The sequence below is a fragment of the Armigeres subalbatus genome, chromosome 3 (genome assembly GCF_024139115.2).
Source record: "Armigeres subalbatus isolate Guangzhou_Male chromosome 3, GZ_Asu_2, whole genome shotgun sequence".
Lineage (NCBI taxonomy): Eukaryota > Metazoa > Arthropoda > Insecta > Diptera > Culicidae > Armigeres > Armigeres subalbatus.
In genome coordinates this window covers 11,010,257-11,025,519 of record NC_085141.1, presented here as the reverse complement: position 1 = coordinate 11,025,519, position 15,263 = coordinate 11,010,257, and the positions used below count along the sequence as shown (strand labels likewise).

General features: G+C 44.7%; 1 protein-coding gene across 1 annotated transcript in view; it reads left to right on the top strand.

The window, feature by feature from the left end:
* Positions 1-14,178, top strand: part of LOC134223746 (AT-rich interactive domain-containing protein 1B) — a 325,354-nt gene extending 311,176 nt beyond the window's left edge. Inside the window, exon 16 of the mRNA XM_062702938.1 lies at positions 13,175-14,178. Within this exon, the coding sequence (XP_062558922.1) occupies positions 13,175-13,251 (77 nt within the window). The 3' untranslated portion in view covers positions 13,252-14,178. The remainder of the gene's footprint in view (positions 1-13,174) is intronic.
* The last annotated feature ends 1,085 nt before the right edge of the window (positions 14,179-15,263 follow it).

Sequence of the window (15,263 nt, the reverse complement as noted above, 5' to 3'; positions counted from 1 at the left end):
CGTGTTGTACGTCGGATCCTAGGCAGATCATGCCGAGGTGGTGATGGCCTGGCTGGCACTTGAAAAAGTTGTTCGAAGTGCTCGAATCAGCGTTTCAGCTGGTCAGTTGGGTCGGTCAATAACTGATCATTCGCGTCTTTCACAGGCATCGTTGCATACATCTTCGCCCCGCTTAAGCGTCGTGAGATATCGCAGAGGAGGCGAATGTCCCCAGTTGCGGCGGCTCTCTCTCCTTTGTCGGCCAGAGAGTCTGCCCACGCTCGCTTGTCCCGTCGACATGAGCGTTTTACTTCCTTCTGAAGAGCCGCGTATCGTTGACGGGCTAAGCCTTTGGCTCCTCTGGTTTTTGATCGCTCTATCGCGGCTTTGGCTTCTCTTCGCTCCTCTATCTTCCTCCAGGTCTCATCGGTGATCCATTTTTTTCTCTGGGTGCACAGTTCGTTCGTTCAGTTCGCAGTTAAAAGTTTTAACAGTTTTCAAAATTTACGTCCAAGTCTAAGACTAACGAGTTTACATCTATAGCATCGTTACTTAGATTGATGTAATTCATAATCGACCGTAGAATCTCCACTCGTTTTCGTTTGTTCACCCCTGTCAGGTTAGGCATCGCCAACTCTTCGTATTAACGTATTGCCGTATTAATCATTTACTTTACGAGCTCGCGTGAACTGCTTGATGGGGTGGTTATTGATTTTCCGCGTAATCGGACCCATCTTGACCAATGCTACCTAACTTGACCGTGATCGACACGAACTGGCATGGATATTAAGGTGGCTGAAAAAACACTTTTTCAATTTTTTGGATGGGCCGCCCTCTTATTCCCATCTGTTTGACGCCCTGATGCTATGGACAAAATTTTAGCCAAATCGGTCATTCAGATCTTGCAGAATTAAATACAGAATGTTACACAACACTCAAAGCGGTGAGAAGATTAAAGCTTATGAGGCAAAGTTGAGGCTGATTTTATTACATTTCTAGTGTAAAAGAAACGAAAGTTGCTCAAATTATACTTCAATGAAATGCTAATAACTTCTGCGGGTGAACTCTCGCGGTTTTTTAGCATAACTGTCTGTAATAGATTCTGCAAGAACTGAAGAACTATTTGTCCATATAAATTTCCAATAAGTTCAGCGCTGCCCAAACGTTGACCAGCTATGGCAAAAATAATGCACGAAGACGGTTTTCCGGATAAACTGATACGGTTGATCATGGCGACGATGGATCGGGTGATGTGCGTACTTCGAGTTTCAGAGGCATTCTCGCTTTGGAGGAAGTTATATGAAGAGCTTGGATTGACACGACACTAGTGGTTTGATTTTCACAAAGTCCGTTCGACTGCCGACAACATTGATATTATAGCATGTAACTTCGATAAAATGGAGGAAGCCTACATGATGTAGGCTTCATCAGACTGAAAAAGGAAGCTAAGCGGATCGGACTAGTCATCAACACGTCGAAGATGAAGTACATGATTTGGGGCCCCTTCTTTTCATTATATATGTCAACAATATTGCATTCATTCTGAAAAATGATCAACGACATCAATGTATTTGTGTATCGACGACATCAATGTAATATAATATTTCTAAATACTATATAGCGGTGATGGTGCCTTTCTCGTGTATTATAAAACAAGAAAACCACATAAGAGAGGTCAAAATAGCACTTTAGGGAGATACAGGGACAAGTGAGTCGGGAAATCGGGAAATGCGGGAAATATGTGGGAATTGAAAGTCCTTGCGGGAAAAAAGTCGGGAATTTATTGAAATTATACAAAAAATAGGGAGAAAAGTCATCAGTTATTATTTATTTATTCAGAATAAGGCCGAAGTGGCCTGTGCGGTATATAAGAATCTTCTCCATTTGGCATTCGGTCCATGGTTACACATCGCCAACCACGCAGTCTACGGAGGGCCCGCAATTCATCTTCCACCTGATCGATCCACCTTCCCGCTGCGCACCTCGCATTCTTGTGCCCGTCGGATCGTTGTCGAGAACCATTTTCACCGGGTAACTGTCCGACATTCTGTCGTCCGCAGTCGTCCGATTTTCGCGGTGTGAACGATGGATGGTTCTCCCAGCAGCTCATGCAACTCATGGTTCATTCGCCTCCTCCACGTACCGTCCTCCACGAGCATCGTCCAAGTTTCGTGTCCGTAGAGGACTACCGGTCTAATGAGCGTTTTGTTTGTGTTTTGTAGATTGTCAGTTTGGTACGGCGGCGAACTCTATTCGATCGGAGTGTCTTGCGAAGTCCAAAGTACGTACGATTTCCAGCCACTATCCGATCCGCTTAACTTCCCTCTTCAATCTGATGTAGGCTTCCTCCATCTTCTCAAAGTTACGTGCCATAATATCTATGTCGTCGGCGAAGCCAAAAAACTGGACGAACTTATTGAAAATTGTACCACTCGTTTTAATCCCTGCTCTTCGTATTACCCCTTCCAACGCGATGTTGAATAGCAGACACGAAAGACCATCACCTTGCCGTAACCCTCTGCGGGTTTCGAAGGCACTCGAGAATGCCCCTGAAACTCGAACTTCGCACATCACCCGACCCATCGTCGCTTTGATCAACCGTGTCAGTTTATCCGGAAATCCGTGTTCGTGCATTAGCTGCCATAGCTGGTCCCGATCGATTGTATCATATGCGGCTTTGAAGTCGATGAATAGATGATGTGCGGGCACGTTGTATTCGCGGCATTTCTGCAGTACTTGGCGAATGGCGAACACCTGGTCCGTGATGGAGCGTTCGCCCATAAAACCCGCCTGGTACTACCCCACGAACTCCCTTGCAATTGGTTCTAGTCAACGGCATAAATTTTGGGAGCGTACCTTGTAGGCGGCGTTCAGCAATGTGATTTCGCGGTAGTTGCTACAATCCAGCTTATCGCCCTTTTTTGTAGATGGGACACACGACACCTTCCATCCACTTCTGCGACAAAACTTCCTCCTCCCAAATCTTGGTAATGACCCAGTGCAGCGCTCTAGCCAGTGCCTCACCACCGTGTTTAACCTTCCGGGACTCGCACCGTTGTAAAAAGTACAACATATTGAGTAAAAATGAGTTATCTTCATAGTCAGTTGACCAATTTGCACCAAACCACCATGTATTCCTCAAAAAATTATTTCTTCATCTATTGAAAAGATAATAAAAGTGATTCGATAGAAGGCTCGGGTAAATATAGTTAATAATTAATTTAATGAATTATTTATTTATTTCATTAACAATTCATCCTAAAGTAACGCCTTTTTTTCTATATCATTTCTTATAATAACCTTGGAGTTAATTCGCAGTTCTCATTCACCTATGACCGTAGGTGGCCACCGGAAGGCCGCCTTTCCGGATAATCCGGAACGTCCGTAAAAATTGTCATTCTGGAAAGTTCGTCCGAGAGCAGCGCATTTTTTTCTAAACCAGAGTGTAAAATAATCGAAATTGTTTGGTGAAGTCCACCTTTCTTCACTTGTCAGCTCACTTTCAGACGCATTCATAGTCGGCTCTGGAATGTCAATATTCGATTGAGTATTAGTCATTGAATATTTATGCACATTCTACAAATTATATTTATCACATACATAGAACTGAAACCGATTTGCATCCGTGAGGCACTTTCAACGGCAAACATCAATACAAACAATGCTAATTATGTTTTTTTCTGCACATAGTAAGCACACTCAGTGATAGTCGAATGAATGAGTTCGTGGAGCAGTCGTCTGACTATTTCATTCTATGTTTTGAACAATCATGCGATGTTTGTCAAAATTCGAACTGAAGTTGCTTCATGAAGATGAATATTTTAAGCTCTGTTCTAAACCATTTCTGACAATAACCTTGAAGTTAATTCGCAGTTTTCACTCACCTATGGCCGTAGGTGGCCACCAGACGGCTTTCCGGATAATCCGGAACGTCCGTAGAAATGGTAATTTAGAAAAGTTTATCCTAGAGCAGCGCAATTTTTTCTAAACCATTTCTAACGGTGATCTTGGAGATATTTCAAAGTCTTTATCAGCTACGACGGCAAGTGGCCACCAGACAGCCTTCTGAATAATTTAGAACATCCATAAAAACTGTCATTTTGGATGGTCCGTCCTAGAGTAGTGCAATTTTTTCTAAGACATTTGATGACCACGTGTTAATTCACAGTTCTTACTCTGCAACGACCGCAGGCTCTGACCGCTTCCATAACCCACGGATTGGCCCCGAGGAACCTGTGGAAAGAACATATAAGTTTTAGCACCAAAATCAGTCATTCGACGGCTCTTTTTTATAGGTTTTTGATCAGGAAGCGAAGAATGAATATAAAATGGTCCATTGATGGCTCTGACCGCTTCCAGGATCTACGGATTGGCCCCGGGGAACCTGTGGAAGAAACATTTTAGTTTTAGCATCAGACCCAGTCATTCGAAGGCTCTTCTCTCATGGATTTCGATCAGGAAGCGAAATATGAATTAAAAATGACCATTGACGGCTCTGACCGCTTCCAGGACCTACTTGTTGCCCTCGAGGAACCTGTGAATGAGGACATTTTAGTTTTAGCACTAAAACCAGTCATTCGATTTTAGATCAGGAAGCGAAGTATGAATATAAAATGGTCCATTGACGGCTCTGACCGCTTCCAGGACCCACGGATTGCCCCTGGGGAGTCTGTGGAAGGGGACATTTTATTTTAAGCATCATAACCAGTCATTCGACGGCTATTTTCTAGTGGTTTCGATTAGGAATCGAGAAATGAATATAAAAGGGACCATTAAGGGCTCTGACCGCTTTCTGGATCTACGGATTGGCCCAGCGATCCTGTGGAAGGGGACATTTTAGTTTTAGCATCAAAACTAGTCAAACAACGACTCTTTTTTCATGGCTTTGGATCAGGAAGCGACGTATGAAGTAGGCAGTAATAAAACTGAAAAAAATTATTCGGGTAATACAGTCGCCTCTCCACATCTCGATATTGAAGGAACCATCGAGATAGGGAGAGATCGAGGAAGGGGAAGAAAATTAGATCCAAAAAAATCTCGTTGCTATGAAAAACGACAACAAAACAAATGCCATTTCTTGTTGTTGATATGTTTGTTATTGTGCAAAGATGGTCTAGTAGCCTAAAAACTTGAACATATCAACATAAGGAGAGTGAATCTTCAACAAAATATGATCAGACCACATCGAGATAAAGAGATATCGAGATAAGGAGGTTATCGAGACGTAGAAAGCCCAAATGTATGTGGACTGACGGGACCGAAGAAACCATCGACATAGGGAGTGATATCGAGATATAGAACATCGAGATGTAGAGAGTCGACTGTATTTTTAAAATGATCCTGGCATTTCATATTTATACCCCGTTTCCTGATCGAAGGACGATTATTTTCGCAGATAACCTCGGGGCTATCGGTAGTTCCTGAGAGCAGTCAGAGCCGTCAATGGTCCATTTCTTGTTCATACTTCACATTCTGATTGAAACCAATGAAAAAATAGTCAGAGTCATCAATGGTGCATTTTATATTCATACTTTGCTTATATGAAAGAAGAGCTGTCGAATGATTGATTTTGGTGTGAAAACTAAAATGTCCCCTTCCACAGGTTCCTCGGGGGGAAACAGTAGGTCCTGGAAGCGGTCATAGCTGTCAATGGTCCTTTTATATTTATACTTTGCTTCCTGATCGAAAACCTATAAAAAAGAGCCCTCGAATGACTGATTTTGGTGCTAAAACTTATATGTTCCTTTCCACAGGTTCCTCGGGGCCAATCCGTGGGTTATGGAAGCGGTCAGAGCCGTCAATGATCCATTTTATTTTGGTACTTCGCTTCCTGATCGAAAACCATGAAAAAAGAGCCGTCGAACGACTGGTTTTGGTGGTGAAACTAAAATGTCCCCTTCCACAGGTTCCCCGGGGCCAATCCGTAGATCCTGGAAGCGGTCAGTGCCGTCAATGGACCATTTTATATTCATACTTCGCTTCCTGATCGGAAACCATGAAAAAAGAGCCGTCGAATGACTGGTTTTGGTGCTAAACCTAAAATGTCCCCTTCCACAGGTTCCCCGGGGACATCCCAGCGACTCCAGGATCCATTCATTCAATTGGTTTTTCATTCTTGACACATTAGAAGCCTTCTGGAATGAAATCATAGTGGACGATCTATCAAAAAGCGAGATTCAAATGAAGTTGTGGCCTGACCCCTTTGATAAGTATCGATCGGAATCGATTATAAAGAAATGGCCATATCTCACTTGATTCTGGTCCGATTCCAAATCTCAATATATGGTTCCAATCAGCAAGAGCCCTACTTCATTTGTGGTTACTAATATTATTCAATTTTTAACCACAACTTCTCCTAATATCAACCTCAAATTGACAGTTTTGAACCTACCTCCAAAAAACCCGGAATATCTCCGGAATCCGGTGGCAAAAGTCGGTTCCATGGACATACCGTCAAACTGCATTAATTGTCTAGTTCGGGCATGCCTGAATTGTCAAAATCGGGTGATAACTAAGATAGTTTATTTATTTATAATCAGGCTAAGGCCGGAGTGGCCTGTGCTGCACATAAAAGACTTCTCCATTCAGCTCGGTCCATGGCTGCACTTCGCCAGCCACGCAGTCTGCGGAGGGTCCGCAAGTCGTCCTCCACCTGATCGATCCACCTTGCCCGCTGTGCACCTCGCCTTCTTGTTCCCGTCGGATCGTTGTCGAGAACCATTTTCACCGGATTACTGTCCGACATTCTGGCTACGTGCCCGGCCCACCGCAGTCTTCCGATTTTCGCGGTGTGAACGATGGATGGTTCTCCCAACAGCTGATGCAACTCGTGGTTCATTCGCCTCCTCCACGTACCGTCCGCCATCTGCACCCCACCATAGATGGTACGCAACACTTTCCTTTCGAAAACTCCCAGTGCGCGTTGGTCCTCCACGAGCATCGTCCAGGTCTCGTGTCCGTAGAGAACTACCGGTCTTATAAGCGTTTTGTAGATAGTCAGTTTGGTACGGCGGCGAACTCTATTCGATCGGAGCGTCTTGCGGAGTCCAAAGTACGTACGATTTCCAGCCACTATGCGTCTCCGAATTTCTCTGCTGGTATCGTTATCGGCGGTCACCAGTGAGCCCAAGTACACGAATTCTTCAACCACCTCGATTTCGTCACCACCGATAGAAACTCGTGGTGGGTGGCTCACATTGACCTCTCTTGAGCCTCTTCCTATCATGTACTTCGTCTTCGACGTGTTGATGACTAGTCCAATCCGTTTAGCTTCGCTTTTCAGTCTGATGTAGGCTTCCTCCATCCTCTCAAAGTTACGTGCCATGATATCAATGTCGTCGGCGAAACCAAATAACTGGACGGACTTCGTGAAAATCGTACCACTCGTGTCAATCCCTGCCCTTCGTATTACTCCCTCCAAAGCGATGTTGAATAGCAGACACGAAAGACCATCACCTTGCCGTAACCCTCTACGGGTTTCGAAGGGACTCGAGAATGCCCCTGAAACTCGAACTACGCACATCACCCGATCCATCGTCGCCTTGATCAACCGTATCAGTTTATCCGGAAATCCGTTTTCGTGCATTAGCTGCCATAGCTGGTCCCGATCGATTGTATCATATGCGGCTTTGAAGTCGATAAATAGATGATGTGTGGGCACGTTGTATTCGCGGCATTTCTGCAATACCTGACGTATGGCGAACACCTGGTCTGTGGTAGAGCGTTACCATAAATCCCGCCTGGTACTGCCCCACGAACTCTCTTGCAATTGGTGTTAGTCGACGGCATAAAATTTGGGAGAGTACCTTGTAGGCGGCGTTCAGCAATGTGATTGCGCGGTAGTTGCTACAATCCAGCTTATCGCCCTTTTTGTAGATGGGACACACGACACCTTCCATCCACTCCTGCGGCAGAACCTCATCCTCCCAAACCTTGGTAATCACCCAGTGCAGCGCTCTAGCCAGTGCTTCACCACCGTGTTTAAACAGCTCTCCTGGTAGTTGGTCAACTCCAGGGGCTTTGTTGTTTTCAGCCGGCCGATCTCCTCCTGGATTTCCTGGAGATTCGGAGCCGGAAGTCGCATGTCCTGCGCGCGTGCTCCTAGGTTCATTACCATACCGCCACCGTCGTCTGCCATATCGCCATTCAGGTGCTCTTCGTAGTGCTGCCGCCACCTTTTGGATCACCTCACGCTCGTTCGTAAGAAGGTTCCCGTTTATGTCCTTACACATATCGGGCTGTGGCACGTGGCCCTTACGTGAACGGTTCAACTTCTCATAGAACTTTCGTGCGTTATTAGCGCGGTACAGTTCCTCCGTCTCTTCACGGTCTCGATCTTCCTGCTGGCGCTTTTTCCTCCGGAAAATCGAGTTTTGTCTGTTCCGCGCCCGTTTGTATCGTGCCTCGTTCGCCCTCGTGCGGTGTTGCAGCAATCTCGCCCATGCTGCATTCTTCTCCTCAACTAACTGCTCACATTCGCCGTCATACCAGTCGTTTCTCTGATCCGGAGCCACCGTGCCTAGTGCAGCGGTTGCGGTGCTTCCAATGGCGGATCGAATATCTCTCCAGCCATCTTCAAGAGATGCTGCGCCTAGCTGCTCTTCCGTTGGGAGTGCCACTTCCAGCTGCTGCGCGTAGTCTTGGGCTAGTCTACTGTCTTGCAGCCGCCCAATGTTTAGCTGCGGCGGACGACTCCGACGCGTGTTGATCACCGTCGAGAGTTTTGAGCGCAGACATACTGCAACGAGGTAGTGGTCGGATTCAATATTCGCACTGCGGTAAGTGCGTACGTTCGTGATGTCGGAGAAGAATTTACCGTCGATTAGAACGTGGTCGATTTGGTTTTCCGTTACTTGGTTAGGTGATTTCCATGTGGCCTTGTGGATATTCTTGCGGAGGAAGAAAGTGCTTCGGACTACCATTCCGCGGGAGGCTGCAAAGTTTATGCATCGTTGGCCGTTGTCGTTCGATACGGTATGCAGACAGGCAGGTCCGATGACCGGTCTATATATTTCCTCTCTTCCTACCTGAGCGTTCATGTCACCGATGACGATTTTGAACTCTCGCAGTGGGCATCCATCGTATGTCTGCTGCAGCCGTGCTTCCAATCCAACGCTTCTTTCTCGTCGTCGGGTCTACCTTCGTGTGGGCAGTGCACGTTGATGACGCTATAGTTGAAGAAACGGCCTTTTATTCTCAGCTTGCACATCCTTGCGTTGATTGGCTGCCACCCAATCACGCGTTGGCGCATCTTTCCCAGCACTATGAAGCCGGTTCCCAGCTCGTTGGTGGTGCCACAGCTTTGGTAGAAGGTAGCCGCTCGATGCCCGCTTTTCCACACTTTCTGTCCTGTCCAGCAGATTTCCTGCAGCGCTACGACATCGAAGTTGCGGGGATGTAATTCATCGTAGATTATCCTGTCGCAACCTGCGAAGCCTAGCGACTTGCAGTTCCATGTTCCAAGCTTCCAAGCGTGATCCTTTTCATCGCGTAGGTCGTTGCCGATTGTATCGAGTCGTATTTACTTCTATGTCGTTCGTAATGGTTGTTTTTAAAGGCGGCTTATTGGGCCTGCGCAAACATCCTGTCTCGTCGGAGGGCCGTCGTGTCAGGGCTGTTTAGCGTCCCACCTAACACCAGGACTTGGGCTTGTGCGCTTTGAGCGGCACACGGTCGCTTTGGCGGAGCCTACTTGCGGATACATGCAGCTTTTTATAGAAGTTTAACAGGGCCCACTGTCAAACCCCACCACATCCTAGGCAGGCGCCACAACTCGCAGATGGCCTGGGGAGGGATCGTCAAGCCCTTGGACATAGTCCCTGCTGCCCCCAACTAAGATAGTTACAACACATCTAATTTTACTCAAAATTTGCCTATCCTAATTATTTTGTCCATCCCCTGTATTTCAGCTAAAAAACTTTGTTGGGATGTGATAGGAACGCAAAATACGGAATTCTAATTGGATGTAAGAAACAATTTTTATCCTGCATTTCCAATTCTAACAGTTACTGTTAGGCTAGTGAAGTTGAAAGTACAGAATTGAAATGGAAACGCTACGGAAATCCATTTCCTGTTCTAGCGATTACTGTAACATGAGAAATATACAAAAAGATTAAAAAAAGGCTAATGAAATGGGCCTGAGATCGAACCCAAAGAAGATAGCAACTTTTCAAAACCAATAGACCCCGAGATATCAAACCAAACTGATTTCTCATATACAGTAGCGCCTCCTTACGGATGAATTCTAAATTATTCAGTTTCTCAAAATATTGGTTTCCAATCCGCGAACAACTTTGTAGAAGACGGCAACTTTCTAATTCCCTCAGATCCCGAGATATCGAACCAAACTGGTATTTTCATATACACTAGCGCCGCTCAGTGGGAGAATTCTAAATCAATTTTTTTCTTGACTTATAGGCCCGCATGGGATTATAGATGGATTTAGAGTTTTTTCGGAGTTTCTAGAGTTTTTAGAATTCTTATAAGAAACATTGCGCCATTTATTGAGAAGATGGATTATTTTTACCGGTGTTCCGTTGGTTCCGGATCTTCCGGAGGATCCATTGGACTTAAAAAATGTCCTTAATGAGAGTATATATCCCCTTTATTATTTTCCCGAAAAAATCACGTTGATATCATTTGAATTGGCTTCATTATAACGGATTTTAGGACTGTTGTACTTTTTACAACACGCGAGTTCTCGTGTTATGAAAGTTGAAGCGAGTTGCGGAAGGTTAAATAGCTCTGCTGGTAGTTGGTCAATCCCAAGGGGCTTTGTTGTTCTTCAGCCGGCCAATCTCCTCCTGGATTTCCTGTAGATCCGGAGCCGGTAAAATTATGTCCTGCGCGCGTTCTCCCAGGTCCATCACCATACCGCCATCTTCGTCTGCCACATCGCCATTCAGGTGTTCTTCGTAGTGCTGCCGCCACCATTGAATCACCTCACGCTCGTTCGTAAGAAGGTTCCTGTTTCTATGCTTACACATATCGGGCTGTGGCACGAGGTCCTTACGTGAACGGTTCAACTTCTCATAGAACTTTCGCGGTCTCGATCTTTATGCTGGCGCTTTTTTTTCGATAAATCGAGTTTTGTCTGTTTCGCGCCCGTTTGTATCGTGCCTCGTTCACCCTCGTGCGGTGTTGCAGCAATCTCGCTCATGCTGCATTCTTCTCCTCAACTAACTGCTCACATTCGCCGTCATACCAGTCGTTTCTCTGATCCGGGGGAACCGTGCCAAGTGCAGCGGTTGCGGTGCTACCAATGGCGGATCGAATATCTCTCCAGCCATCTTCAAGAGACGCTGCTCTTCCGTTGGGAGTGCCACTTCCAGCCATTCTTGGGCTAGTCTACCGTCTTGCAGACGACCAATGTTAAGCCGCGGCGTCCGACTTCGTTTTTTGCGCAGGCATACTGCAACGAGGTAGTGGTCGGATTCAATATTCGTACTGCGGTAATTGCGAACGTTCGTGATGTCGGAGAAGAATTTACCGTCGATTAGAACGTGGTCGATTTGGTTTTCCGTTTCTTGGTTAGATGATCTCCATGTGGCTTTGTGGATATTTTTGCGGGGAAAGAAGGTTCTTCGGACTACCATTCCGCGGGAGGCTGCGAAGTTTATGCATCGTTGACCGTTGTCATTCGTTACGGTGTGCAGACTATCTGGTCCGATTAAAGGTCTATACATTTCTTTCATACCTCTGCGTTCATGTCACCGATGACGATTTTGACGTCCCGCAGTGGGCATCTATCGTATGTCTGCTCCAGCTGTGCGTAGAACGCTTCTTTCTCGTCGTCGGGTCTCCCTTTTTGTGTAGGCAGTGCACGTTGATGATGCTATAGTTGAAGAAACGGCCTTTAATCCTCAGCTTGCACATCTTTGCGTTGATTGGCTGCCACTCAATCACGCGTTGGCGCATCTTACCCAGCACTATGAAGCCGGTTCCCAGCTCGTTGGTGGTGCCACAGCTTTGGTAGAAGGTAGCCGCTCGAGGCCCACTTTTCCACACTTTCTGTCCTGTCCAACAAATCTCCTGCAGCGCCACGACGTCGAAGTTGCTGGGATTTAATTCATCGCAGATTATGCTGTCGCAACCTGCGAAACCTAGCGACTTGCAGTTCCATGTTCCAAGCTTCCAATCGTGATCCTTTATTCGTCGTCTAGGTTTTTACCGATTATCTTCTTCTTCTTCTTCTAATTGGCATTACATTCCCACACTGGGACAGAGCCGCCTCGCTGCTTAGTGTTCATTAAGCACTTCCACAGTTATTAACTGCGAGGTTTCTAAGCCAGGTTACCATTTTTGCATTCGTATATCATGAGGCTAACACGATGATACTTTTATGCCCAGGGAAGTCTAGACAGTTTCCAATCCGAAAACTGCCTAGACCGGCACCGGGAATCGAACCCAGCCACCCTCAGTATGGTCTTGCTTTGTAGCCGCGCGTCTTACCACACGGCTAGAGAGGGCCCCGATTATATCGAGTCGTATTATCTTCTATGTCTTTCGTAATGATTGGTTTTCTAGGCGGCTTATTGGGCCTGCGCAAACCTCCTGTCTCGTCGGAGGGCCATCGTGTCAGGGCTGTTTAGCGTTCCACCTAACACCAGAACTTGGGTTTGTGCGCTTTGAGCGGCACACAGTCGCTTTGGTGGGGCCTACTTGCGGATACATGCAGCTTTTTATAGGAATTTAACAGTTCCCACCGTCAAACCCCACCACATCCTAGGCAAGCCCCACAACTCGCAGATGGCCTGGGGAGGGATCGTCAAGCCCTTGGCCATAGTCCCTGCTGCCCGCATTACATTTGTAAATAACAGTTTAATTTACCTGTTCTAACGTTTTAATTTTGAAAATGGCCTAACTGCGCAGAATATTGTACACTCACGGTACCCATGCGAAATAAATCCTTACGAATCTTTATTTTTCGAATATTTTTATTTTTCACGATTTACTTAACTTTACTCGTGACTTTCACATAAAAAAATTAATGCAAAACATTCAAATTCAATGCGTTCGGATGTTGGCGCAAAGGCTTTGGATGGGAATTCCGGGCAGGGGTTCCATGCGAGTACGCGAAATTGGGCATGAATATGTTTAGGGGTTCATGCTTTGTTGGTTATTTGATAGAAGTAAAATACGTTCTGTTGAACTCTATATCATAACTATAATTTCTGAATGCATTTCCCATCCATAGATAACCCTTCGCCCATCAATGCCGAACATCTGAACGGAACCGGTAGCAACGGAACTGCATCTTCCTACTCCAACTAAACTGAAACACATCAGCAACCCCCGGAGAAACGAGAGAACTTCTACTACACAGTGTAACGTAACCAGTAAGCAACTTGACAGAATTTATTAAACAGTAAATCCTAAATCTACGTAGCGTAAAGCTTTTGACGAGCGCGCTCGGTCAAAAGCAAAATACCACAAAATAAGTGTTACTTTCTCACTAGAACAAGGTCAAAATGAACAAAATCAAGAAACAAAAATAAAATAAAAACGTTCAGAATGGTAGAGCGAAGAAAAAACAATTGTGATAAAACTAAATTAATTTGAACGAGCTCCGATTTCATTTTGAGGGGTTCTACTTTTTTTTGTCGACAGAAAGGACTTTTTTGAATAGCTCTGGTGGCAATTCTTCGAAATAGTTTATACACATACACATAAAATGGAAGCGTATAGAAAACACTTTATTCCTTCCCATAGCTACTCAATATTGTAACGATAAATCTAAAAAAAAACTCATCTCCCAATCGTAAAACCAACTCACATTAAAAACTTGCTAGTGAAAGAATACAATTCAACCAACAAGTCGGTCAGAAATTGAACTCATAAATATAGTAATGTCAGACGTTTGTTATGGAGCACAATCTTCTAATCACCAACATTTATAGACAAAGTGTAAGTTGCTACAATCAACATGAGGAGGAGAACAACTTACTAAATAATTCAATTCATTGACTAAGGTGAGACATCAGCATTAGGATGGTGATTGACAAAAGAAAAATCACGCAAATGAATCAAACTTTTGCGTTTAACTGTGCACAGTAACATGTGATTTACCTACCCACTTGTGCATGTTTTCAGAAGGAGACAGAAAAAACCCAGAACAAGAGCGGCATCATTTTGTTTTATTTTGTACAATTTATTTGATAGTTTTGGCGAAATTTAAATAAAGCTAAGGACTTCAATGTACTAAGAGGTCAATCATGAAATAGTTCATATCCGAAAGCCTGAAGCTTTGTTGTCTTGCAATTCGAATTGACGCAAACATTTTTTTTTGTATTTTAAAATTCAGTTATTTTGTAAAATTTGTGTTAGTACTTATAATTTGTATATATTTATTTTGCCTAAAAGGCCGGAGTGGCCTCTGCATTACATAACAGTCGTTTCCATTCAGCACGGTCCATGGCTGTACGTCGTCTACCACCCATTCGATGCACCATCCGTAAATCGTCCTCCACCTGATCGATGCACCTTGCCACTGCGCACCTCGCCTTCTTGTTCCCGTCTGATCGCAATGGACAATAATTTTCACTGGGTTCACCTACCATAGATAGTCCTACGCAACACTTTCAGGGCTGTTACAACAGTCGCGGATTTCGCGATTTTCGCGGATTTGCCGTGGATGAACACTTCCAGTCGCGAAAATCGCGGTGCCGTCAAACATTGTCGCGAAAATCGCGGATTTGAAATTACACTCTCGCGAAAATCGCGATTTCCTCAATTTAATTTTAGGATAAATTCAACATGTCAATTATTTGGGCGTTTGCAAAATAAGCAATCCGTCAAAGATCCACACACATGGTATTCGAATAACCTTTCAATATTTGTATGGATGTTGGTTTAAGTGGACACATAGAAAGTCTGTCGAATTGAATTTATAGATTACCGAAATGCCAAAAATTATTTATTTTATTGCCTAGATCTTTTGTTTTACGATAAAGATGGATCAAACGCATTAATATTCACAGATGCAACTGCCGGGACGAAACTGATAGCTGATTCAAGCTGTCTATATTTATGTGTTTTTGATTTATAATATTAGGTTCAATACCAATGAGGAAAGGAATCAGAAGGATTCCTTTCGCGAGCCAACCTTGGGTCCCGCCAATAGCAAGGTACATATAGCAATTTAAATTAAGAGGAATTGCCGACCAGAAGGGCCACCTTGTGAGCCAACCAAGGGCTTCGCCAGTTATTTTGAATTAAAATTGCCACATTATTTTTTTTGTAAGGATAAAATTAGGCAGAGAGAAAAACACAAAAACACCGCCATC